General features: G+C 41.9%; 2 protein-coding genes and 1 long non-coding RNA gene across 4 annotated transcripts in view; 1 reads left to right on the forward strand and 2 right to left on the reverse strand.

Annotated features, from left to right (window-relative positions):
- Positions 1-724: 724 nt before the first annotated feature.
- On the reverse strand, positions 725-7352 carry LOC309873750. 2 transcript variants are annotated; one of them, XR_014316731.1, is made up of 4 exons: positions 7050-7352; positions 5520-5624; positions 4901-4983; positions 725-1740 (listed from the first exon to the last, which is right to left on the reverse strand). It is a non-coding gene; the product is annotated as an uncharacterized lncRNA (long non-coding RNA). The 2 variants fall into 2 exon arrangements; XR_014316730.1 differs by lacking the exon at positions 4901-4983.
- A 2314-nt stretch (positions 7353-9666) lies between these two features.
- LOC309873749 (trefoil factor 1-like) lies at positions 9667-13660 on the forward strand. Its single transcript, XM_082751448.1, has 4 exons — positions 9667-9824; positions 10854-11000; positions 12661-12810; positions 13457-13660. The coding sequence occupies exons 1-4, from the start codon at positions 9743-9745 to the stop codon at positions 13462-13464; spliced, it is 387 nt and encodes a 128-aa protein (XP_082607574.1). The 5' UTR covers positions 9667-9742; the 3' UTR covers positions 13465-13660.
- A 10221-nt stretch (positions 13661-23881) lies between these two features.
- ABCG1 (ATP binding cassette subfamily G member 1) overlaps positions 23882-27354 on the reverse strand; it is a 52161-nt gene continuing 48688 nt past the window's right edge. Inside the window, exon 15 of the mRNA XM_082755591.1 lies at positions 23882-26157. Coding sequence (XP_082611717.1) covers positions 25929-26157 — 229 coding nt within the window. The 3' untranslated portion in view covers positions 23882-25928. The remainder of the gene's footprint in view (positions 26158-27354) is intronic.

Below are 27354 nucleotides of genomic sequence, written 5' to 3' on the forward strand. Positions count from 1 at the left end.
AGTGTGTTTGACAATTTGCTTGATTGTACTACACATGAGAGATTTAAACCAGTGATCCAGCATGAGAGTCCTCCTGGGTTACAGTATTGTCTGCACAACATATACAGAAAATGTGAACAATATCTGTTATCATCCAGATTTGATTGCTTTCATATTTGCAACAAAAGGGGCTATATGTTCTCACCATTGAAGTTGAAGTTGTGTTTTCTCTCCTTCATTTTTTTTTTTTTTTTATTCTTACTTTAGCTCCCATTTTGCCCTGCCAGAACTGAGATAGGGCCTTATATGAAAGAGGAAAAGATCAAGCTGAAGCCACCTCTACAAGAAGTGTGAAAGAGTGAAGGTGCATTGCCTTCACTGAGGCTGAGCACTGCTGCTTCTGCACCGGAGGACAATTCAGGGACTGTCTGTACCTCCATGTGTTGACTCCCATAGCCCACTTTTTCTCTCCTACAGTAAAACTGGCAGCACCAGGACTGAATTAAAATCATGTGCATTCTTTGATACACACCACTCAGATTTTGAGGAAAATAAAACACCACACAGCTTGGCCTGACTGCATTTCCCCAAACTCTTTCTGTAGACCATATGTGGGAAACAACTCTTCTGGAGTTCAGCAAGGGAAACATCAGTTAGAGCTCTGACTTGCCCTTTGAGGGACCCTTCTGCCATTTCTGTAACAGGATGATTCTGATTCTGGTCACCTTACCTGGGCACTGAGGCCTGTGCTGTAGTAAGTGTCCCTTCCTGAATTTCTACTGTTTCAATATCCAGAAGTGTTCCTAATGATTCCCCAATCCAGCTATGGAGGGTTATAGTCAACATACTTGCAAAATACTACACTGACTACAGTGATAGTAGCTACAATTTATTTCAGTTAGGACATGACTTGAGGATGGAGGAAACTCTAGGAGGATTTCAACCAATAACCAATGTACAGGTGTTGAGAAAAATGAGATCGCTCTGATCATAAAGAAAAAACTTTGTAGACAGCTGGATATAGTATCTCACTCAAATAAAAAACAGTCTTTCCAGCTTCATAATGTTCAGTCCAACTCTAAACAGGTTTCTTACATGATCTGACTTGGTGCTCATTTTCAAAAGACTTCAGGAGCTGCACTCCTGAGCACAGAAATCGACACAAGCTTAGTCATTGAATCCATCAGCAGAGGGACCAAACTAACATCACACATTTTGCAATTAATTATGAAGTATACTCTGTCTCAGGAGTTCACTGCCTTCTCATATGATGTTGAAGACCCAAACTAGTGTAGATACAGTAACCAAAGATCCAAAGACCCTTCTTCTCCATCACTGCTTGTCATCTTCAGTCTTACGCACAGAGAATGAGAACTGTTTGCATCATGAGGGCTCATGTCATAGCCTTGTCATATCCTAGAACAGTGGTGTCCAGCAGACCCAACCTATCATTCATCTTTCCAAGCCAAGGGGCTACCCAACACAGACCTCATGCTGCTGAGAGCTGGAGCCTGCACCATGTGTAGAAGGCAATGGCTCACAATGGAGCCCTATATGCCAACCTCCATGGTCACAACAAAAGGACAAGCATTTATGTCCAGCATACTCCCAGCCACTGGGTATTTGGGACTCCGAGGATTCATTCAGGTGTCACTTCATCTGCCATGGTGTTCTTCATCACTGCTGGAGCCCACCAAGATGCTCCTCTAGACCTGAGAGGAAGACTTTCATGGCTTCTCTAATGAGAGAGCAGATGGGAACCTGCAGTGACATATTATAAAAATACAGTAAAGAAAAAAAGTTCTTATTAAGTTTGGTGGTTTTGCATTTATTTATTTATTTATCTAGCTTTGAGGGGAGGAAAATCTTTTTTCTTTTCCTTTCCTTTTTTTTTTTTTCTTTTCTGACTTTTCCAAATCTTCACAGTTTACTTCATATGCTCACTATCTTTAAAGCACTTAGAAGGAAAGTTTAAAAGAATTTTTATAGCTAGCTTTCTTCTTTCATTTGAATTTAAAAAATAATACTTATTTCTTTCATTAGTTTGCTAACACTTTTGAAGAATTTTACTATATATAGAGAGAGTTTTCCCCTGAAGTGGTTCTCCCATCTATCCTCACATTCTCTTGCTAGCTTTAGAGTTTAATATTTCTCCCTCTACTTTTAACAATATGTAATTGGTACAGAAGAAACACTTTGCCCATTCACTGTTATCAATTAAAACAACAATAACTGAAAATTGCTAAAAGCAACAACTAGTCTCTCTGCCACCACAGTGGGGTCCTGTTGCTGTCCCCAGAGAGCAGAGCTCAGCGCCTGCCCCTCCGCTCCCCTCGTGAGGGAGCTGCAGGCCGCCATGAGGCCTCCCCTCAGCCTGCTCTGCTCGGGGCTGAGCAAACCAAGGGGCCTCAGCCGCTCCTCATACATCGTGCCCTCCAGACCCTTCACCATCTTTATAGATTATATATTTATGTTACCAGCTGCCATGATATTGATGCATGAATTATGCTAAAATTATGCAGTTTAGCCCATATTTATCAGCTGTCCCATGCAATTGCCCTCAGCACATTGGAGTTCAGAGCCACCAACCAGCCTTGGTGCCTCCCCATTCCCCATGAGAGGTGCCTGCTGGCTCATACCCCTCACTGGCTGCGATGTATTTCTCTGCAACTGCCAGCATCCCTCCCACCAGTAACTATGGGAGGAAACCAAGCCAGAAAAAACACCACCACCCCCTTCATGAGTGGTGCTAGTTTTGGGCCTTTCTTCCAGTAATCACAACCAATATGTGGGGGTGGGTTTGCTTTGGGTTTGGGTGAGTTTCAGAAGCATCTGTGAAACTCCACCCATCACGGCATTTTCCATTCTCCAAACTAGGACATTTTTAACAGATTCAAAATTAAAACCAAACTAGATTCTCTTGATTAAAACCAAACTAGATTCTCTTGATTTTGAGCTCTAAACTTTCACCAGATGATTAAACTCATCAGTCCAGGAGAGTTCAAAAAGATGATCCTGAAAAATACCAAAAATCAGAAGAAGTAATGATAAAATCATGCAATTGGCCAGACTAAGCCAGGCTAAATCATCTTCTAGCCCCACACCTGTGCCAGGCATGGCCAGTCACAGGTGCTTACAGAAAAGCTTTAAGACAGAGTACAGAGCAATCCTTCTCCTGGTAGGTTCTCCCAGAACAATAGCCAGAGATTTAGTCTTCTGAAAGAGAGTTTATACCTCGACCACCATAAACAGAAAATGCCAATGGCCCTCTCCTCTGGGTACTCTTCTAGCCCTTTCATACCTCTAACCTTCTGCTTCTGGAGCAATGAATTCCAGTGTAGTCATACACTGCCTTCTTCTCATGTACACCTGCTGCCTCATCATTTCATTGACTGCCTTTCTGGTTTCAGTATTCTGAGAAGTGACGAGTAATATTAGCTGAAGTCCAGCCAGCCAGCATCCTGTCCTTAAAAGCAGCCAGAGTAGGTGCCATGGAAAGAGTTAAAGAGCAAGTCAAATGGGCAGTGACACTTTCCCAGATTACTCTTCCAAACTCCAGTGATTTGCAGCTTAGTCATTTTCTGAGATAGACCTGTTGCTCCAAATCCAATTTTCTTCTGTGAGTTCATCCAATTGCTTTCCAGACTCACGTGAAGTTTTAGTATCCACAACATCCTGCAGGAGGGAGCTCCACAGCTGAACTACATCATACCCACACGCTCAGTGAAACACCATCTTCCTTCACTTGCTTTGAATGTGTCATTCAGGTGGTTAAACTTTTATATTAGGTGAGACAATGAGATAATGGTATTTTCTTCTGCTTCTTGTGACTTTTATACACCTTGTAGCCTGGAGATACCCAGTGTACATGGTCATCCCTGGTGCGAATGCTGTCCCACAGTGCCAGCTTTCCCTTCATCCGTGTCACAGGACCTTTTACAGGCTGGAGATGGGGGATAGGGCAAGGAGAAAGCAGATGTACTGCTTTACAAGATTGGTTATAAGAGGGTTTATAAGATGGAATATCAGTTTTCACCATGCTCTGTGCTATCCCTTCACTAATAACTGTTCACCTGTCATTTGATTTTCTCATGGTTGCTAAGCAGTAAGCTGGTGTTTTCATAAAACTCTCTCGTACTCTAAATGCTAATATCATGCACTGCACTCACTCATACCCAGGTGATAACAACCAGCTCAGGCCTCATCATTTTGCTTGAAAAGGTAGGGTTGCTCCTTTCCCTGGCATGCATTGGGAAATCTTCACCTGCCATCTTATTCTGCAGTCATTCAGTTCCGCAAAATCCATCTGCACAACCAGTTCATATCTTTACCACCATGGAAGCACTGTGTTGTCAACAAATTTTACTCTCTCATCTTTTTTTCCAGATGATTTACAAGTTTGTTACACTGCAAAGATCTCAGCATAGCTCTGCAGGAGACTCCTCCTGATTTTTCTCTGCAGTGAAAACCATCCACTGACTTCCACCCCTTGCTTGTTACCTTCTTCTTTAGCCAGGAGAAAACTTCCCCTTCTGGCCTGTGACAGCATAGTTTCTAAGATCCTTACATTCTTCAAAATTTGTTTTCATAGCTCATTGCTCCCATGAGCCAGGGGGCTTCTCTCAGCATCTCTTCTAATTACACTTCCTCCTTTTTAACTTGGGGGCAACCAGTACTTCACAAGGGGATGCAGATGTGGGCACAGTGGGGATGGCAGTGGTGTCAAAACTTGTTGTACTCAGTCCCTTTCCTAACAACATCTAAAACTTAATTGGCCTGCTTGATGCTTTGAATATTCAATTGGTGTATCCAAAGTGATGCAAAGATCTCTTTCTGAGTGACAAGAGCTAATTTACAGCCCATCTTTGTGTTTACATATAATTAGGTTATTTTTCCTCCATGCACTTTACTTTACACTTACCCACTCTGCCTTTCATTTGACATTTATCACTCAGTCACTCGTTCTTGTAAGAAATTTCTGCAACTCTTTAGTTACCTGCACTTCTGAAAAAATATGAAAAATAATTCTGAATCATCTGCATATTCATCACCACATTATTCACCAACATTTCCACATCATTTCTGAGTGCGTTGAACAACAAGAAGCCTCTTCTCCCCCTTGTGATAACTGACCTTTTTCTCCTATCTTAGAAGAAGTTATTTGTTTACCTCTTTCTGATGTTACTTCCCTGTAGTCAGTCTTCTTCTGTTTTCTTTATCTGGCTTTGAAACAAACAGCCTTTTTTCTTCCAGTAGCTCCCTTTGTTCCATCACTTAACTATTCTGGGCCTACATGTAGGCATGAGGATATCCTTTTCATATATATATTTTTGGTGATAAGTACTTCTGTGTGTCTCATATTGTGTCTCTAAACAGCACCCCACTGTTTGTGAGCATTTCACCCATCTTACTCACCCTTTAAGTTCCTTTTAATAAATTTCCCTGGCTTATATATTTCCATTATTAGAAGGTAATCGATCAAGATTCAGGCCTTTTTATTCTTTGGGGCATGCTAAAATGCAATACATCATGATCATTACCATAAAGAGTCCTATCAACAGCTACATCTTGAACCAGATCTTCCAGATTTCTCAGGCCCAATTCAGAAGTTTCTTCCCCTCTCTGGGTCATGGCAGTGACAAGCTCTAGAAAAGAAATGAAGAAACATGTCTTTCCCCATTGCTGGTTGCAGCCACTCTTTCCTTTTCTCCACAGGCTGGTCCTCACCTCATCTCAGGAGCAGTAAGTGTTTGCTGATGTTTTGATGCTCCCTCCAGAAAGTGAATGCAAGAAATATGTGAAAATTCAAAGCATTAGGAAAAATAATATGCTCAAATCTATATTTCTAATTTGGCATTGAGCTTTGCAGTTGCAAACAAATCTATTTGTAGTGTATTGGATGTTGAAATTCAGACTTTTAGATCTGACTAAACTCTGAGTTACATATTTGATTAAGGTCACATAATTATTTTTTTCTGTTTACATTGTGTATGGATGCTGACCACAAAAATGTGACAAAAGCCCTTCTCCAGCACTGCCTCTCATTTGTAAAACGATGTATTCTTCTTAACAATTCCCCTGAAATGTTTTGTACATACCAAGTTAAAGTTGGTTTGGACACCTAGGTTAATATATCTCATGGAGGTGTATTTATCTAAGCGATATGACTGAATGGCTCTCAATGCTTACTTTGAACCATTCGTTCCCAGGGTTAAGATGTAAGGTTTTCTCTATTTATTTTCTGAACCCGCAGTGTTATTTGGTAGATAGGCAAATAACAACCTGGACTGAGGGCTTTTGTGTGATCATTCCTCTTGCTAAAATATGTGGGAGGCTGACGGCCCTCTCCCTCATTTGTTCCAGAAATGCCAGGGTTTTCTCACTGCTCCCAGCGTATGCATCAAAACAGCACAGAGGCCCGTCAGAGACCCTATTGTATCCCTTATCCTTACTGTTTCCTTTTATTTCCTTTTATTTTATTTTATTTTATTTTATTTTATTTTATTTTATTTTATTTTATTTTATTTTATTTTATTTTATTTTATTTTATTTTATTTTATTTTATTTTATTTTATTTTATTTTATATTTTATTTTATTTTATTTTATTTTATTTTATTTTATTTTATTTTATTTTATTTTATTTTTATTATTTTTCCTCTTCCCTTTACAGCTCAAGGCTTCTTCCTCCTTCTGTAGTTCTTTCTCCAGACCTGTGCAATTCAGGCTTTGGTCCCACTGAGGGTGAGCTTAGCAGACACAAAGCAGAGTGTAGTCATGTTCTCCTCCTACAGGAATGTTTACCCAAATTTGGGTGTATGTGAGGGTCACGCAACTCCTCTCTGTTTCCGTTTGCTCCTGACTTGGTGCCTTGCTCTGCTTTCCTTAGGGAAAAACACCTAGCCCTGCTCTGATGTCTGACATTTTTAAGCAACAGATGCGGGTTTCTCTGTGGCATGGCTTGCAAAATAAGTTGGACAGCGGTTGTGCAACTGGAGAGCAGCAAAGTCTTCAGCTGGACTCCAGGGGCTTGTATGTGTAAATATGTGTTTAGATTTTTCCGAAGTCTCACCTGTACCTACGCAGTTAGGTTTGGCTAGTTTGTTTTCCCAGCAGTGGCTTTTCTCAGCTTCCCTGTGAAGCCTGGCGTGGCTGACTGCTTCCAAAACAGGTCTCTCCCTGAAAGAGAAAGGGAAAACCCAGCCCCAGCCTGTGCCCAGCACAGGCGAGCAGCACCCACGCGCTGCCCACCTCCAAGCTGCAGCACAAGGTCTGCACAACAGCCTCCTGCTTGCTTTGTGGGAAACAAAGTTCTCGGGCATGTTTTACAGCAGACCTACATCTACACAAAGCCTGGTTAGTTCCCTCCCACACCCACTCAAAGCATTGACCTTTTAGCTTCAAAACCACAGGGATTTCCTACTTGAGCTAGAAAAGAAGCTCTGTGAGAGAAGCCAAGGGCACCAGCAGCTGTTGTGAAGCAAGGCAAACAGCAAGCCTCATGATAAGGAAGGAGAATATTGCTCATTCCTACGGTTTCCATAAACACTCCTAAAAAACAGAGTTGCAGTGAACAGCACGAAGCGCACTTTGCCTAGGTGGTGGTGTGAGACTAGCACTGCTCCTGGGTCCTCTCCTCTGCTGAGCATCCCTTGCACAGCTTGAAGGAGCAAAATCGCCGAAGACAACCCCCCAGAAATCCACGAACTGGAGTTTCCTTGTTGCTTCGCCTCTGACTTTTTACCTTTTATGGTTATTCATTTCAACAAATGTGAAAAACTTGAGATTTATTTTGTGGGCTAATGTACAGTGGTGTTGAGCGATGAGAGATATTTCATGTAGCACTCATTCTAACCACAGAAGGAAATTCCCTTTAGGATCCCAAACTCCCTTTAGGATGAAAACCTAATTAGTGCTGTTGGTTGATGGGTTGAGGAGCTCTTCCAGCCCCCTTCGGGAGCTCAGCACAGAGTTACCGAAAGGTCTGGGTAGATGCCAGTCTCAGGGAAGGAAACACATTTGCAGAGAAACCCCAGATAATGTCCAAGGCTTTCCTATATAAACATATCAAAGATCTTAAAGTAATCCGCTGGCAGAAAGCGTGAAGCTTATTTCTTCCAGGGTGTTTGTTTTAAGATGCCAATCATGCAGCCTTTCCGCAGCGAGAACTTGGTGGAAGATTTGCCTTTGTGTGCGCGGTGGGATCGGGCCCAGGAGGTGACAGCTTGCAGATAAGGACTTAACTAATGTCCCGTAAGAGGCAGGAGGGACAGGTGTTATCAGCGGCTTGCCTGACTCATGCCGTGGGCTGATAATCTCCCTTGAGCTGCTGCAGCAGCACGAACACCGCACTGCTGCCGTGGAAAGGCAGTGTTGCAGCCCATCCCTCCTGGTACTTGATGAAGGATGGTGGAAAAGTCCCTCCTGACTTCCCTTGGGCCAGGCATCACCACTGACCTTTGGGAGTGTGGTCAGAGTTGTGTCCATGGAGAAAAATAGGTGAATTTTAGGTCTGATGCTCTCTCCTGGGGATAGAGGTGAGAGGCGTGAGGGCTGGCGCATGGTTGTCTGCTGCCTGCAGCTTGGTACCTTGTGTGATGAAGCATACACAGTGTCTGATTTCTGAACCATGGCTTTCGGTGAGAAGTGCTATCACTATATTCAATAGGGATGGATGTAAATAAAGTATCAAATAAGTTAAACAGCAGGAAAATGAGCACCGTTATTTTTTCCTGGTAGACCCAAATCCCTCCTGTAGGGTTCAGAATGCTTCTCAACAAATAAATTGCCTTCAAAACATAACCACAGAACTTTAAATTTCTTGCTTTGAACTGTGTTGAGGAAAGATGCAGAAAACAAACTCATCTATAATTATCAAGGGCACGAAGATATAATTCTACCAAAGATCAAAAAAATGCATTCAATCCTTATCAAATGATGAGCAGGAAGAATTCCCTGGTGGCTAAGTCACAAACCCTTGAAATTGATAGTATATTTATGTTGTATCTAGGTTCACCTAGTTGGGACTGGTAAAGAGAAAAAAAAATATTCAGAAGAAAAGTTGTTCTTTAAAGAAGCAAGATTTCCATGAGGTAAATATTCTTGTGCAGGACAACTACTCCAAAATATTATGTGGGCTGCTCGCATCTGGCCCCTGAGCAACTACAAACCCCAGTGGATCAGACTGAGATCCCATATAAACTCTCCTTTTCTCTCCCAAGTCTGCCATACCTTGAAAATGTCACACCTTCAGCTATCCTGCCTTACTTGGTTTCAAAGTAAGCGTAACTCAAACCTAAGGCCAGGGAAAATCTGTGTCAGAGAGGACACACTTGTAAGGAAAATATGTGTATTTATTTTTTAGTGGTGGCAACCATTTAAAGCCGCTCAGAGCTTTGAAATACTCTAATAGCAATGAAATCAGCTCAGGCTGCCAGAGAGATGCAGTAATGTCCTATTAATAGATTATGGGATCACGTAATAGATACTTGATCTATGGGTACGTAATGGCTATGTGATCAATAGATCATGGGAGCGTAGAAATTTATCTCAGGGATATCAAAATATGCATGGCAACATTTCCTAATTAAACAGCAACAAAAAAAAGCCAACATCTGGGTGAAGCTTCACAGGGAACAATGTTATCAGATCTCTCCAAGCAAACATGAGGACCGTATAAAACAAGCTGCTCAAGGGAAAGCAGCACCTTTCTTCCAGCAACTTGCCCTGCCAGAACAGCCAGAGGCCTGAGGGCTCCCAGGAGCAATGGATCTGAAAGGGATCTGCGTGCTCTCTGTCATCCTTGTTGTAGCCCTCATCGCCACGACAGAAGGGAAGACACCACCAAGTAAGTACATTTATCTCCTGTTGCTTTTGCAGGTATGTATGTGGGCTTGAACCTGCTGATTGTACTGGCAGCATGGGCATGTCTCCAGTTCGTGTATCAGACAGTGAATGTCTTGTTCTGACACTGTTCCCAAAGCTGGAGTCTTTTTAAAAAGTCTTTCAGAGAAATCTATGGCAGCAACAACAGTAAAAAAAAAAAAAGACCACAGGTGAACTCTTATGCTGGTGGCATAACCGGGAACCTGCCACAAAGGTAGAGAGACAGAATTGCTCAGGAGCTCGCTAGAACAAGATTGGGACTGGAACAGGAGCTAGCTCTGCCTAAGTATTCTTCTGACATCTATTTTATGCTACTTTTCTATGTGAATGCAATCTCAAAGAAGTCTATCTGCTTCCACAATAGAAGGCATTTAGACAACTGAAGAAGTAGAAAGCAAGTAGCTCAACAGCAGGCACCTAGGGACGTGCTGAGAATTTCTTGGTTGTGGATGACCATGTAGTAGGCTTAAAATATTAAAAGTATAACTGTGACTATTCTCACATAACCCTATGATTTTATAGTTAACTGAAGGTAAAGCAAAGATTTTGCATTTTTACACCTGTCTTATGTCCACAGGACCCTTTATTCGTTCTTTCTTCACATGACATAGGCAAACAAACAAACATTTACTAGCATAACATATAAACCTGTGTTTTGTACCATTTGATGTGGTCTATTTGAAGTCCACAGCCTCCTGCTGTGCCGGGCTGGGTTGACTGCAGGTGAGACCACAAGATACTTACTGGGTGAAGTACAGACCTTACTGTAAGGGAGTTTCACCCCAACCATAATGGGGCCAGCATTTCCCCTGCCATCTTTTACCATAAGCAGATCTTAAAACAGACAATGTCTGGTCTTAGCAAGTGACAGAAAGTGTACACTTGCAAGATGGACGGAGTACACTGCTTTCAGTAACTTCCTCATAAATGCACCTCCACTAACAAATGTGCAAACTGACAGCCAGTAACTTAGGATTTCTGTCCTCAACAGCAAAATGCCAGTGTAAAATAGCCCCCAGGGAGCGGAAGAACTGTGGTCACCCAGGAATCTCAGCAGCGGACTGCAGGAAAGCTGGGTGCTGCTTCAACGCCTCAGTCCCTGGCGTCCCCTGGTGCTTCACCGCTAAACCAAAGAAAGGTAATATCTCCACCAGGAACACCGATTTACCTAGTGTTTGCTTATATGGAAATGTGGACAACCAGGGAGTAGCTCTGCTTTGCTCTTAGGCCAATGAAGCGGGCACAAACCTCTGTTAGAAGACCTCTGGTAAGAAAGTACAAAGTCAAATCCTGCTTGTCCATCGGGCTTGTAACTCGTCCTCTCTGCACAAGATATTTCTTTTTCCTTCAGGCTTCTAGTTATCAAATAGTCCTGATTATTTAAAAACATTTCACCGCCAGTTGTGGTCTTGTTGATCAGTGGAACGTGGGATCTTCTGCACTTACTTAAATGGGTTTTCTGCATGGCTGACAAGGACTTTAGCACTGCATGTTGAAGAGATCATGAAGAGTCACGAAGAGTCCAGATAAGTCCATCTGTGGTTGTTTAACACCACAGGAATCCTGTAACTTGTAGGTTTTTCCTCCTTTTTTTTTTTTTTTTTTTTTTTTTCCCCTAGATTTTTTTTGATACTTGCTACTCCTTTCCTTTTCTGTGTGTTTCCCAGTATAATTCCATTGGGTGGTTCTTTTTTTCCTCTCCTGTTTTCGCTCGCAGTCTTCATCCAATGAAATCTCCAACATATCCCAGGGCGGATTTTTTTTTTTTTTATTAGATTCTTCCTTCTAAAGACCCCTTGGAAAATCCAAACAAATGCTTCCATTTTTTGCCCTTGTGTTCTCAGAGAGGGTTGGAGCTGCTCACCCAAGTCCTTCAAGGACCGGGTGCATATTTTATGTAACTATTGAGCATGAGCTATACTCATAGTGCCAACCCCTTCTTAGGAGAACCTTGGCAGTTGCACAATCAGCCCTGGGAACATGAAATGAGGGGAAGCGGGAGTACAAAGGCAATGTTAGCAAATAAAGTAAGTTGATACAAATCAAGATCAGTCAACAAGGCTTCGAATTGTTGGAGGACAAAAAGTGATTTTGCCTTTGAACGCTGTTTGCATTTCATAAAAATCTTGAAAAAGAAATGGCTGCATCTTGAAGTGTCATTTTCACAGAGTTGATTTTCAGAGCAGAACCCTCCCAGGAGAGGAAAACTTAATTATTTAGGCTGTGTGGTGAAACCACTAAAAACAAGGTTTTAATGCTGTGGAAGGGGACTCTTAACATAGATTCCCCACAGCTGCAGTTCCTATCTGTTGGCTGCATCCCCACAAAGGTTCCCTCTGTACCTTTGATTTTAATTTTATGGATGAGCAGCGATTTCTCCTAAATGACTTACCTCCCCTCCACAACTGAAGCTGCCATGCAAAGGTGGGCTACGGCCATCTAAAGATTGGGCACAGATAAAGACAGGGACAGCCCCAGAGCTGAGGCCAGTGTCCGTGGTACCACCATGGGAGACAGGTTTAGATGCTGCCTGCCAGGCACTTTTAGGGGTGAATTTTGGCCCCTCTAGACCCTCTGGTGTGGCAGCAATTCCTCATCTGTTGGCATTTAGTTTTGCCTAGCAGGTATGGCAAGGGCTTGGGTGGTATTGCCGCCTGAAATCAGTGTGGAGAAGGTCACCGTGGCTGTTGCGCTCACTCACGGGCCACACTTGCCTTCCATTTGTGAATTCTGCCCCCAGGTATGTGGAGCATGAAGTAACGCAGCCTTCTTCCTTCCTTCCTTTTTGCTTTCTGCAGTTAAGAAAGTCTGTCCTGCCGACCCTCGGATCCGAGTGAACTGTGGCTACCCTGGCATCACAGCCAAGGAGTGCACAAGTAGGAAGTGCTGCTTCCGGGCACACCCCGCTGGTGTCCCCTGGTGCTTCTACCACCGCACCGTCGAGGAAGGTAACATCTCGCACGAGACATTGCCTGTGTGTCCCCACGGATGCCCTGCAGCTCCAAAGCAGGACAAGCTCTCCTCTCCTTCCCAGTGGGGGTTCAGAGTGCCCAGGGCATGAGCGGGAAGAGGTGGTTAAACCCAAAGAATACCAGCTTCTTGCACAGAGGGGTGGTGTCCATGGACCACCAGAGCCAGGGACTTGTAGGCAACGGGGCTCTGGTGTGAGCACAAGTCCTCAGCTAACACCAGGGAAAAGGTGTAGCTACCAAACCCACATCTACGTTATCACAGGAGGCAAAAGGCTTCACTTAGAAATGCGGAAAGCACCTTACAGAAATTTCTGATCCCTTCCTTCCATTTCTGTAACTGGTCTTGCAGCACACCTAGTGTAGGTAACAAATACCCCCGGCTGTTCCCAACACACCCCATGGTCTATTTTGCATCTGGAACAATTCCCCATAATTCAGTTTTATTGAATCATAGCTAGGAAACACATGTAAGGATGGGTGGGAGAGTAATTACTAAAATCTGACATCTGGATGCACACAACCTTTTTAATGTCCTTCATCTAGGCAAACACTTCCTTGCATCTTTTCAAATTTGTGGAAGAAACAAATCCCTTAATCTGTTTCTCCTCCTTTTTCTCCCCAGCTTGTTAAAGCAGAAACTTCCATCAAGAGCCTACTCAGCTGGGAAATTACAGCCAGACGTCCCAGACCAAACTTCATCATCTGTAACAACAACAGTTTTTATGTCACTTTTTTCTCCTTTCTGAAGAAAAGTTTTCCATGGCTTTTATTCTATCAGTAGGGTAGTACCACACAGTTTTTCAATGTAATAAAGGAACCAAGACACAATCCACGAGTCCTCTGCTGTCTTTATTTTAATGCCGTGTATTTCTTTGTCTCCTGGGAAATCAGACGTCCTAGCAACCTGCAGATGACAGCACGGTTGCTGACATTTCTGTAAGAAGCAGGGTGCAGAGCTTATACTTCACAGAGTAGCTGCTTGGAGGTGCTAGCTGATGGGTGGCTACGCATGGACCTTTCTGTTTTGAACACTGAAAATACACAGTGTTTCCCTTTTTACAGTGACAGCCGTGGGATTGTTGTGTTTTCCCCTCAGGACACAGGGAAGGGTCCCTTTGCTCTCCCCAGCGCCACCCCCAGCAGCCAAACCAGCACCTGTACAACCAGCCCATGTCCTCACAAGTGGGTCCCATGGTTTGGGTGCAGGAAAACTCTGATTCGGCTCAGCAGCATTAAAAACAAAGCAAGAAACAGGGCCCCTGGCCTTAACCTACACCTGAACTATATGCTGTGGTGTGTTGCCAGACACAGGAGGAGCACTGGGCCTCCAGGTGAGTGTGACTGCTTTCCTCTGCACACCTGTAATGCTTGGCACTGCAGCTTAAATGCTTCTCTGCTCTGGCTGAGATAAAGAGTCCCTAAGAGCTCCCTTAGCTCTTAACAGAATGGGTAACATGAGGCTGCTGCAGTAGCATGCCATGCTCGGGGGCTTTGCAGGAAAGAGCAGTTGAGCAGTTTTGCAGGGATGTGCTGCAAGGAGAGAAAATGATGAATACACCAGCCTCCTTAGAGCCTTTTTTTATGGTGATGAAGTTATCCAAGTGGGCAAAAATCAGTCATGTGTGAAAGTCCATTATCTCTCAATTAAAACAGGCTCGGTAACAGGATATAAATATGGTTGTAATAGAAGCAAATAAATTGACAAGTCCTCTGAAAGTCTTTGAAGGTCTTTGCTAAGGGAGATTTGGAGGTGTAGCCCAGGTGAATTTGGGAGGGTTAAGCACAGTGTGATCATTAAAATAGCAAAGTGGCCCCCAAAAGACAAGCCCAGCCGAGGGGCCCTGGCTGCTGGCCATCGATTGCGTTTCAGAGCCCACGTTGGCCAGCACATGGACATGAGCAGATGCGCACAGCTCATCCATTTGGTCTGCGTCAATAGATTTACAGGCTTCACTAGCTGGCACAATGGAAACAGCTTCAAATGATTGGGTTGTGTAAAGCCTGTCCTTTCCTGTCCCTTCTTTATTTTTTATTTTATTATTTTATTTTATTATTTATTTTTATTTTTTTTTAATGGAGCCCTGACTTTGAGAAAAGAGACTCAACTGGAAACTTGAACAAAGCTGTTGTTAGTGTTTCAGGCTGGTTACCCTACCCCAATTAAACTTCCAAATAAAAAGAAATCCAAGTGCACCCATAACACCCTGAGAGTGATGGGTGGCCACACTGGGTCATTTCAGAGGTTCATCCAGCGTCCTCCAGCCCCCAATAATGTTGTTCAGGGAGAGGGGCAGGATAAGCATACAACAAGGCTGCTTTTTTAACACAGCACAGAGCTCTTGTCACAAACGTGAATCAGTTTTAACGAGCAAACATGAGGAGCACAAATGCAGACTCACCCTTAGCGTCTTTGCTTGCACACCCACATAGCTGCACAGCGATGAACAAGTAAGCAAAGTGCCTAATATTTTTCTGGGGGGAAAAGAAAGTAGGTCAGCTACAGGATTTTCATCAACAAAGGTGCTAACGTAATAGGAATCAATGCTGTGACACAAAGCGGTTGTGCTGGTGAGGCTGCTACGCAGATAATGAGTGATGTTTAAAACCACGCATGCCTGGTGGTCCTAAGCTGGCTGTAACCAAGACTGCTGTGTGCAGCCCATGCCCCAGCTTCCAATAAGGCTGGAAAGAAACTGTTTGGCAATATAGATCGATTCCCTGCATGGGTCTTCAGTGACTGAGGATATTTGGCTGTTTTTTAAAGCAATTGTAGCTAAGGTAAAGGTCTCAGAAGTCAAACATTTTGAAGCAATACAGGAGAGCTGAGTTTGGCTGACATGCAGAATTAATGGGAAAAACTGGAGCAGAAAAGGAGCTCAGAGTGCAGATGGGTGCTAGCAACAAAGAAGAAAAAGCCTGTAGCAATCTGTAAACACCTCTGAAGATGTATATTGTAACATGCCCACTTACTACAGATCGCATTCCCAAACATCTCTGGAAAGGGTATGCTGCCTGTCTGAGCTGCTGTCACATACCTCCCCTGGCAAAGCTCCCATTCAAAAGGAAGATTTAAGGTAAAGTGCTAAGCCAAAGTGAAAACGAATACAGAAACTGAAAGGTTCCTGTTGAGAGCAGCTAAATCACACAGTTCTGCCTCTCGATGAGCTACTTTCCAAAAGTTTCATCCCTGGGGTTCAGTAAATATAAGGGACACTTGGCCCATATTTTCAAGTGAATTTCAAGACTCCTGGTTACAGAGGAGAGCCTGAAAACTTGACCATGATGCCCTTAAACAGCTTGGAAAGCAGAAGGTAAGACCCAAGAACTACATCTGATTCCATGTTAGACCGAGGAAGAAAGATGGTATCAAGACCCAGACTCAGTCTCTAGGAGGCTGCCCTCACTGGCAGGCTGAGTCCAAAAAGGCCTGCCCTCCCAAGCAGCTCTCTGCCAGAAAAATAATCCTCTTTGGGCAGAAGAGTCCCTTATTGCACTGTAACCTATTTCTTCTCCATCCAAATTTTCTAGAGCATTTGAAAGCTGCCAGTGCCAGTAAACAAAACAACAAAGTGCCCGGCAGCCTGCTGCAGGACGTGTGGTCCCTGCTTCAGTACACACCACCAGGTACACGATGGGAGGAGGAGACTGCAAACGTATGCTCAGCAGTAGGAGACAATTTGCCAGATAGATAGACTTTGCTTAAAAATGGATATGTTGCAATGCATAATACTTGGTTATGTACAGAAGCACTCACCAGTGCTCTAGAGGAGGATGCTGTTTGGTTGTCTCCTCCTGCTAGAAGATAGTAACATTTCTTTGATCTTATCAGAACTGAGCAGGATAAGAAAATAAGGTGCTTTTCTCCTGGAGACTAATGTATCTATTCTATTTTCTTGTACTTTCTAAGCACCCTTTCATATACCCATTGTAGCACCTAGAAACACCCCTCCAGGAAGACTCTAAAGACAGCCGCTTTCAAGGTCTTGCTCCCATCCATCTCTGAGTTAGGTGTCCCGGGTTTCCTTCAACATGCACGTCTGTATCTCAGCATAAACAAAGGTTTTTTTGGAAAATGGAGTTTTTGAAGGATTTAATGCTGAAACATCACAAAAATTGAAATGAAACTAAAATCTTTGCATCAAACCATTTAATTGCTGCTGAGCCAAACACCTCACTGCTGAACTTTCTTCTTGCAGTAACTCCGGGAAATACCCAGGGTGAATATCAGGGAAATACCAGGCTTTAAAAGACCTGTGTAAGTTACTCAGGTCTGACTAAAGATCGGAGTGGAGTGATGATGGTTTGAAGCAGCTACCATCATTTGGATCATTTTGGTCTATTGTGCTTTGAGGAAGTTTCATGGAAGATGAATCTGAGAAGTTAAACCTGACCAAGCTCTCCAAAGGCCCCGTGATCCTTCCTGCCATGAAGTGGGATTTCCCTGGCTACCTCCCCTTCCTCAGACTTGGCATTACACCACACCCAAGGGGGGCATTGCCACAACAACATAGAGCTTTCATCAAACAGCAGCAGCAAAATCCTAAGCTTTAACTTGTTTCTTCTGCAACAATTTTGGAGCCACTTTCCGATTGTACCATGGGAGAGAGCCAAAAAACACCTGTAAGTCTTTTGATAAAGCTATGAAATGTTTTTAACATCTGACTGTAAGGATATGGAGGAACGAGCAAGGAGTTGCCAGGAACAGGTGGAGCTTCATTCTACCTGCTAGGTGGAGAAGACAAGCTGGCCCCAGTAAGGTGGTGGGAGAAGGCAATGACTAGGTGCTAGGGGAGAAACAATGCAATTCTGTTCCAAAGTCACAATTTGATAATGTTTCAACTTCATGCGCTGTTAATATTTTCCATTTGAGGAAGAGATGAAGGACTGGCACAAAACTGTAATGTCAGGTATCTAGTAATGCTATTGCACAAAGTTGACTTGGCATAAAAAATTCACAGATCTTGAAAAAAATCAAGGCACAATAAAATAAAATAAAATAAAATTTAAAAGGAAGAAAAAAGGGAAAACAAATGAGGCTATGAAATTAATAATTAAAAAAATGCAACTAGTGTCCATGCTGCTCTTGGCAGCTTTTCTGCCACAGAAGTGGGAATTCCCAGCCAAGCCCCTTATTATGGCTTTCCTAAGATAAACCCCAGTGCTGGTAACTGGCAGCATGACAGCTGCTCATCGCTTACCTGGGCACTGCACACCTCCTCGCATCCTTCCATGCTGAAAGAAAGGATCATTCTTATTGTAGCAACTTCCCTATCTTTCCAGCATTTCCCATCCTTCATTATGAAAGTTTTTAAATTGATAGTTACGGGAAAAGGCAACATCAAGCGTTCTTTGTTTTCAAATGCTCTTTATTTTATGATGCAATTTAGAGAACAGAGTGGATGGTAATTGCATGTGAGGTATATTAATTTTTGTACAGTTGATAACGAGAAGTTTATGGCTGGCTTATTTCATAGCATTAACTGTAATATAAGACAATGAAAGTGATTGAAGTTGCTGCTTGGGCTACAAAGGAGTCCTGTTCCTCCTCTTCCTTGTCTGATTTATGGAGAGTTGGCATGGGGAGGCATCTACTTTTGGGGACCACGATGTCTTCAGTCCACCAGTTTTTGCAGGTCTATAAAACATGAAGTATGACCTCTATTATCATTACAAAATTGCCTTGCTCTTAGTTTTGAAAATGTAGTCCTATTGCATCCTCTGGGGAGCTTATCCTTTAAGCATCACTGCTCATGTTGTCTAGGGCTGGACACTTAGCTAACTTGTGAAAGTTATGGCTGTTAGCCTTGCACTGTGGTGAGATACACAGCTAATTTTGTTGCTGTGGCAGGCAGGAGGGGTGGCACAAGGACAAATTAGTACCGTGGAAAGCCACCCTGCCAAAATGAGTTTTGGCATGAAAATACCTTTCATGATGTATGTGACAGAAATGTACAGGAGGCTGCAGGAGAACACAGCACGGGTGTTGTGGCTGAACAAGGGAACATGGTGCTTGGTAAAATGGGAAATGGACAGGTGGGACTGACAGAATAAATCATGGTTTCCCTTCTCTGGGAACAAGGGAGGAGGAAATCTATAACTTCCAGAGTACTGAGCAGAAGGTAGACCAGGAATGATCATTCACTCCTTTCTGTAATGTAAGAGTATGGGAAAACTCTGCTGAAACTTGCAGCTAGCATGGTCAAGAACAGGAGACTCAAGCAGCAATTAGACACAGACATGAAAGAAAAATCCATCAAAGGTAAGAAAATACAAAGAAAACTGCAGTGGCTCAGGCAGTCCTTGAACTGTCAGGCAAGCACCTCTTGATGCTTACCCCGTTCTTACTGTTCCCTGTGTGGTGCTGTTGTCCACTGTCAAGCACTGGGCAGTACAGATCCTTGCCCTGAGCCAAAGTGACTGCACTTATGTTATGAAGAATTTCTACGAGTTATATCTGTAACCTACCTGTACTGGAGTTACCTGAAACCACATCTAAAACAGGCAATTTGCTGTCCTTGCTGACTGCCAGGGGCAGTCAGTGAAAATGTATCTGTACCACTGCAGCTGCCAGTTCCCTTGGAGAGAGAACAGCGACAAAGGCATCTGTCTGAAAATAATAACACTTTATTTGATTTTTCTTTTGTTACATTATCATAAATGTCTCTATTCTCAGAAAACAAAGCCCTAGTTTGGAAAATAATGCACATACAAATCTCTTACGGGTATTAAGTATACAGAAATATACAAAGATTTCTCTATTATTGTCATATATCATCAGAATGCCCCACATCCCACATTTTTACTCAGGTCCACTGTACCAGTAAGCGTTAACTACAAAGGTAACAAGCAACCTGAAAAAGACATGGTTTATATAATATAATTACATATATGTATATATATATCTACAACAGTGCAAATATATCACAGCGTGCAGGCAGCAAAAGTCTCTAGAGAAGCATAATAAAATTGATTCATAGTAATGCAAATGCATTACAGAAAAAAGAGACAACAATGACATTTGATATACAGAATATGCACACTTCAGCACGCTGATTTAGAATGATACTTGCATTGACTCTTGCTTTAAAAACAAAAGAACAAATGTTAAATAATTCAATTACAGATTCAAGGGTAGTATCTCACAATAAGGTCAACTGACTCAGAGAAAGTATTTCACAAGGCTTACTGACATACATAAGGGTTTGGCTACACTGCAGAACTTGTTTTCTTTTCAGATATATCACATAATCTTTTTCCTTAAATTTCATGTATTTATCCTGTAACTTAGGAGCATTTGTTCGATATTTTTAAGAATTGTTCAACAACTTTGCGTGGTGGGAAAGCTGCTTTTTAAAGGAAGAGGAAGAAGTTTGTGCAACAATTATGCTAAATGGGTTACAGAAATAAGTTAAAATGGGGTAAGAAGAAAGACATCACAGATGTCACTGAAGTTAAAAAAAAAAAAAAGTCAACCTTAAAAGTAAAGATTTCCATGTCATCTTTTAATCTGCTTAAAAAGACATTTTAGATTTTGTTCTTCTTGAAAGAGTGGAGAGAAGCACATCCTCAGATCCAGACCGTGAGGTATTCAGTAGCTCAAAGAAGTCTAAAAAGTCAGCGCTCCACCTCAAACCCCTTTGCACTGGTCCCAAGAAGCTCATTTTAACCACCCACGTAGACAACAACAAGTAACTAGCTATAAGGACACGAGCAATTGTTTTGCATGGCCAGAGCTGTACAGAAACCCCAAGTAAGAAAATGGATCGATAAAATCATGATGTACCTTGAAAGCATAAATAACGTACAGAATGCAGGCTGGCAGGCTAAGTCGTGGGAATTTCTTTTGCAAAAGGATAAATATTTTGACTGGTCATCCTTTGTTTTACAGTTCCTGCAATTAGTCTCAATAGAAACCTAACACTCTTAAAAAAAGCTTCTACAACCGACATCTGTGTAAAGCTACGGTTCGTTAAAAGATTTAAAAATAATGAAAACATTGAAGCTAGATTTCATACTCTAAGGTAGCATTACTCTTTTGCAAAATCTGTATGAAATGTGTACAGAAAGAGAAGTGTGCTAACATACACACAACTGAAAGCAAACGTGATGCTTGCAGGCTCAACCTGTAGCTTCTGGACTTGTAACACGCATCCAGGTTATAAAAAACATTCGGTGGGATCAAAGTGACCTATCTCTATATAATGAGAACACGTATTCAGGAACAGGACAGTAGGAGTTGATCCCTGAAAATGCTACTGCCCCTGTCCAGGAATAGCAAAGCCCATGATTAACTTCAGTGAGACCTCGCAATTAATATATGCACTCTCTAGTGTGGTGGGGTAGAATTAGTAGGACCTGTGCCATGGGCTCAGCAATGATTGGCCTGTCACAAAGTGTTACAAAGGACATGATACTAGGACTAGTTCCCAACAGCTTTTCAAAATGCCTTTGTGATTATCCTACCTTGTTAATGTTTTCCATACAGAACAAAAGGGAAGTAATTCCTGAGCAAGTGCACCCTTTCGGGGTGTTCTGGTAGGAAAATGGACACACACAAAAAGATCATTTTCAGGGTCTCAAAGGAAAAAGAATAACTGATATCTTAATGACCATGACGTTTTCTAATATCCTTGCTCTTCAAATCACAGAATCATTTAGGTTGGAAAAGACCTCTAAGATCACCTAGTCCCACCTTTAACGGGTCCGCATCACTGTCTTCCCACTGAGCCACCAAGTGGGGCTGACCTACAGCTCAGTGAGCAGAGGCAATGTGGAAGAGGCACGCATGCCATCTGTACCCTTCTCGCACCCATTTTCTGAGGATCTCTGTTTAGGATCATAATCACTGCACATTAAGTCCCTCCCTCTGCCCTTTTTTTATTGTTCCTGAAGTTAATCATCACAGAGCAGCAGGCAAAAGAATGAAACTGTATTTCAGTTAAAAGTTAATGCCGAAAAAAAAGAACCCTTCCTGCTTATTTTGGAAAGTACAAATAAACACTGGCATTTTTAGTATGCAAAGCAGTCCTGGATTGGCATTTCTGGTGCAGAAAGAAAAAAATAGATCTTTCTCCTTACCAAAATTACACAAAGGCAATTATGCAAAACAACAGTAAATATGCAGGAAAATATATACTTATCTCTCTGCTTGATTTTCCTTCTCTTCTGCCCCTCAAAAGAAATTTCTGGTTCAAAAGAGTAGATCAAAATGCCAGATATCTGATGCATCTGGTGTCTGGACACAATTGTTCATTATATTACACCTATACCATCTCTCTTTCTTTAATGTGCATATATATTCCTCTCCTGTAATGATAAAATAAATACTTGGGGCTCCAAATATTAAGGATTCAGATTTTTAAAAGATATTTTTGTTACTCCTTTTGATCCATAAAGATGACTTTTTCTCAATTTCTTATGAGTGCAGACTACTTTCCAAATCTTTTATTTAATTGTAAATAAAAGTAATTCCTCCTAAAAACTTTAAGGGTTTTTCACATTATATGCAAGTATCTGCCCCCAAAATAACAATTCTGAAGCACATAAAGTGTTGACTGGTGCATGTCATAACCAAAGCAACAGGAACAAATACGTCCAAATGAAACAAGGAAGCCAAGGGAATGCCCAAGTCTTCTACTAATCACAACAGAAATCACACATTCAGTCTTCAAGAGAATTTCCGAAAACTTTTGTGCCTCTTGTGCAATTTTTAGCCAGATTGTGCCTGGTTTGAATGGTGATAATGGCATCGATTTCAACCAGTTTATGGCTACTTATATATGGCTATATAAAATGAGGTTTTGAAGTCTTTACAACCCTGCTGGCCTCATTATGTCTCAGCACGAAGCCTCCAGAGCTTGGTAATGGGCTTGCTTACACCACAGCACATGCAAGTTCAGTCCACTAACATGGGGACGTGTTCAATACTAGCCTGCTAGAACTTATTTTCACATAAAGGGAGAAAGGCCATGCTGAGCCTCTGTTAAAAGACTTTGCAGCATACGAAAATATAACTGGGATGGACTTCAAATACTTCTGTCCCACAGTATCAGCAAAAGAGATACCAGTTAATTTTAGCACTAAGGAGGGGAAAAATGATTATCTCATTTATGTTTAGTGCTGGCTTCAAGAGAATTCATTTATTTCTTTACTAGGATACTACAGTCTGAAAGTGTTCCTTAGAATAGTAACTTTGAGCTAAATTCTGCCAGCAGATGGCTGGGAAGAAGCACATCTAATTAGAAAGGAGTGATCAAAAATAGTCCAAAGCATGCATTTTCTTAGAAACACCCATGGAGAACCAGACTTTTGGCTACTGTAACGCAATACAAACTTACAGTACAGGAATGTTGCAGACTAAAGAGGTAAAATAAGCCTACAAACACAGGAGCAGGCACAGATAACAAGACAGGATCCAAAGAGCTCCTACTGCTAAATTGGTCTAGCTGGGAGGAGACAGCAATACCCTTGTCTAAGCTGAGAGTGGCGAAGTACCAGTTTTATCAGCAAAGTGATTTCACTTGGTAAGTTTCAAGAGATCCTCAGTGTGCTATTTGGTAAATGGTGTTGATAAAAGCAAATCAAACCCTGAATTTATTTCATGCTGTGGATGTTGCACACTTTCATACTCAGCTAGCTCACAGCTGGACCAGCAGTGTGCAACAAAAGAATAATCTGGCAAACATAGTCCTGTATCTGTTTGCAAACAGCAACCACCTGAAATATTCACAAATATTCTGAGAGTCTTAAAATAATCAAGGTACATTGTGCCAAGGGATTTCAGGGGAACAAGGGATTTGTGACTTGTTTAAAAACTGTTCACAGTTATGATTATTACCTAGAATAGTCAAAGTTCTTAATTTATCCTATCTGACAGCCATGGAGGCCCATGCCTGATTGTGAATATACCTGGAAAAGCTGCAGAACTGTATAAAAGCTCTACGGGCTTCAGGGATATTTTGTGGGGGGAAAAAAAAAAAAAAAAAAAAAAAAAGCAACAAAAACATGCAGAGAGGTTGGACAAGGAGGGTTTTTCTTGTCCTTTTTTTTTTTTTTTTTTTTTTTTTTTTTTTTTTTTTTACAGTAAAGATTGACCTTATTTTCGCAGATTGACCTATTTCCAGGGAAAGTTCAGCTGACCTTCCTAATACAAGTGACCTGACTTCAGCCTAGAAGACTGGCTTAATTCAAGCATTCTGAGCTTAATAGATACGCACTGTCTGTGTCTGTACCAGCAAATAAAATAGAGCCTGGGCACAGGCCAGGAAAACAATTGCCTTCACTGCTAAGTGGTAGAGCTGTGGCGCAGCACAACCTGAGCTTTTCCAGACAGTGTTTGGGCACTGTTTAAAAGTTAGTACAGTGCAAGAATTGTTCCTGGTAGCCCCAGCTGTCTGAGGATTAACGGGACAGACAAAGGCAGACTGTGAAATCTAGCCTAAAGAACAGAGACCAGGCCCTGGAACTATTTAGTTTGCTAATTTAGATGTGGTCATGGAGTCCTCAAAGCCAGACTGTAAGCTGTGACTGTTGGTGGCCAGCAGATGCACAAGGTCTCTCTCTTCAACTAGTCTGTCACGAGTTGCTGAGCTCCTGAGTGGTTTGCTGTCACTGAGCTGCTTCCAGTCTACAAGACCTCAGTGTCCCGATAGGAATAATGCATTTATAGAATGCGTACTTCTGGTTTGGATGTCTGTGACACTAAGGTAAAACGCACAGTAACTGCAGAAGGTAGTGGAATTCACACAGATGTTTACCAGGATGTCCAACATGGGCATTGGTCCCATGCTGTCATTCTGGGTTGCCAGTCCAAACCCGGGAAAATCAGTGACAAAATTCACATCGACTTGGAGTCAAAATTCCCCCTGCCAAGTTTACAAAGGTGAGATATGCAGAACAAATGCATGCCTCTTGCAATGGTTTCACTGGTGTTAATTCCCATGTCACGCATGTAGACATTGGGATGAGAACAGAACTGCTTGGTATAATTAACCCTGCAATATTACAAGGCCCTTTGCATATTTTGAGGAGACTCCTACACGTAGTGGGTTACAGGTATTTTAAATGCTGCTGCAGGAGGCAGTCACCAGTGGTTTAACACAATGCCTCAAGCTTTGAGCTGTGGATAGACCTTGCTCAGGCTTTAGGGATGGATTCTGCTTTCATAATTTAAGAAAAAAAGAGCATTGGAGTGCTTTGATCTTTTCATTCACAAGAGGTAGATCAAACAGATAATGAGCAGAGTCAGTATTTTCAATACAACAAACATTTAGGATTTAAAGGACACTGCAAATAACATATTTTCAATCATTCAGCAGTAGCTTGAATATGTCTGTGCTATCTATTGTTGCTTCCACATACAGGTTCAGTGCAGACTCCGAATCTGCCTTTTCCTCCTAACATTAAGATTTTCAGATATGAGACCAGCTCGACAAGTAAAGCACCAAAATTCTACATTTAGACACAAACAAAAATAATGACTTGAATAATTATAGGTTTTTTTTGTTTTTAAAAAGTATCCACGTTAAAAAGATATCTTTTCCTTATTAATTATTACATTTACAGACTTTTGGCCAGAAGGGGTAGTTCTGTGGAAAATAACTGCAAAATAATACATATAAAACTGCAAAGATGAAACTCTGAATTTAAAAAGATGAGAGAATCCTATTTTCTTTGCATTCTCCATTTTGCATCTCATTACCTTGTCACTTACAATGACATTATACAATTCTGGCTACCAGGACTAGTATTACCTTGTCGTATGATTGGTTTTCATAAGGAAATTTCCTACAACCATTTTTTTTTTTTTTATAACAGTTACACTGTCTCAGTATCGATATTCTGTGTTGTAAAATTCCCTTCTATTTCTTCTTCCTAGTTAAAGCTAGAAAGTGTAATAAAAACATGACCCAACCCAGCTGGACTGATTGGCTTAACACTATATGTCCTCTATCCCAATGTGGTTCTCTATGGGCTAGGTCATAACAGCATCTAGCTGGGCACTGGAGACGGGCCTGCCACAGTGAGACAATGTCAAGAGCCCTCTATTGCATGTCTAAAGATCTTCCTACTCTATCATTTTAGCTGTTTTTCCTTTACCTCTCTGCTCGGATTTTGTATCTGAGAACAAAATAGGCAATTAGGCGCAGAGAGATGAAGAAAATTCCAAGAACAATGAAGTCCAGGTAAAGTTTGGCATTTTCTACATCCAGTTCTCTCAGAATGGCCTCTGATTTTTGAAAATGGCAAGTGTCGTCTTTGTCACAATGCAGGTCTTCTCGATCCAGTCCATAGATGGAGAGAATTACTCCTTCGAAGCCATATCTGGAAAGAAGAAGGATGGGTTATAAAGCAAAATGTTGATGATCAGTTTAGAAGTAGTCCATCAGCAATACACTCTCTATGAGAGCTTGGCTGGAAACACTGAGAGGTTCAGTATTGTTCTGACATGCCTCAAGGTAAATTCTATCCCTATTACAATCAAGCAGATGACATGCCACTGGCATTTTACATGAGATTGAACAACGATAGAAGTTTTGCCTTGAACTGCTTCCAGTTAGCGTATAGTGCAATTTCTCAGAAGTAAAATGTTAAAATACAAAGCAGACTAATTTCAGCTCACACTCAGAAACTCCGCTTTTAAAAGTGACATTATTAATTCCATTTTTAAAGCTAAGCAAGGGGGATACAATTACGGTTTGAAGTCAGAATATATTAAAAACCGGCATCTATCTAGAATGTCTCTTCTCTTACCTTCTGTTCACTGTAGTTTCACTAATTAATATTGCACAGTTCCCACGTCTCCCCTAGGACTGGGTGTGCTTAGGATCTGACTTTGCTAGCAGATACAGTATCATGGTTCCCACACCTATGATAGCTCCCTCCAGCTCCAGGAGACCCCACACAGACTAGACAATGGCTAAAGGCCTCAGCTTGAATTCTAGCTACTAATTTGGGGGGGCTGTAGTCTCTCAATCATTGTTTGGTCTCTGTATAAGACCTCACTTGTCAAACAAGAAGATATTTTAGCTTGGGTTTTCTTAGTAATAATGCAGCTCAGGCAGGATGGGGAAAAGGGGGATGGGCAAAGGAGGAACCACCTAGGAACCTATTTCCTCATACTAAAGTGGTTCTGCAAGTACATGAGCCATATACAAAATGATAGTCCAAGAACTGTTTACAAGGAGCCATTTTAGCTCCTTGGGCAACATACACTTCCTAATCATTTAATTTCATTCCAAAAAAAACCAACATCCACCATCACCACAGGAATTCATCTTATCTAATTTCAACCACAAACATTCAGGGTTCTCGACTAAACTAGCCCACCATACTAGCCTCCAGAGGCTTCCTGATGGCAGTCACCACATCTTGAGACTACTATCTCAGACAAGGAGTGTGACTGACATAGATAGCATATAAGGTGCCTGTGCTTCCAATGCCAACAGTTCAGATTAGAGATAACAAAAACCCCAAGCTTCTCATGGCAGTACTACTGCAAAATTTAAAGAAATCAAATCT

This window comes from Aythya marila (assembly GCF_965140915.1).
Source record: "Aythya marila genome assembly, chromosome: 1".
NCBI classification, from domain to species: Eukaryota; Metazoa; Chordata; class Aves; order Anseriformes; family Anatidae; genus Aythya; species Aythya marila.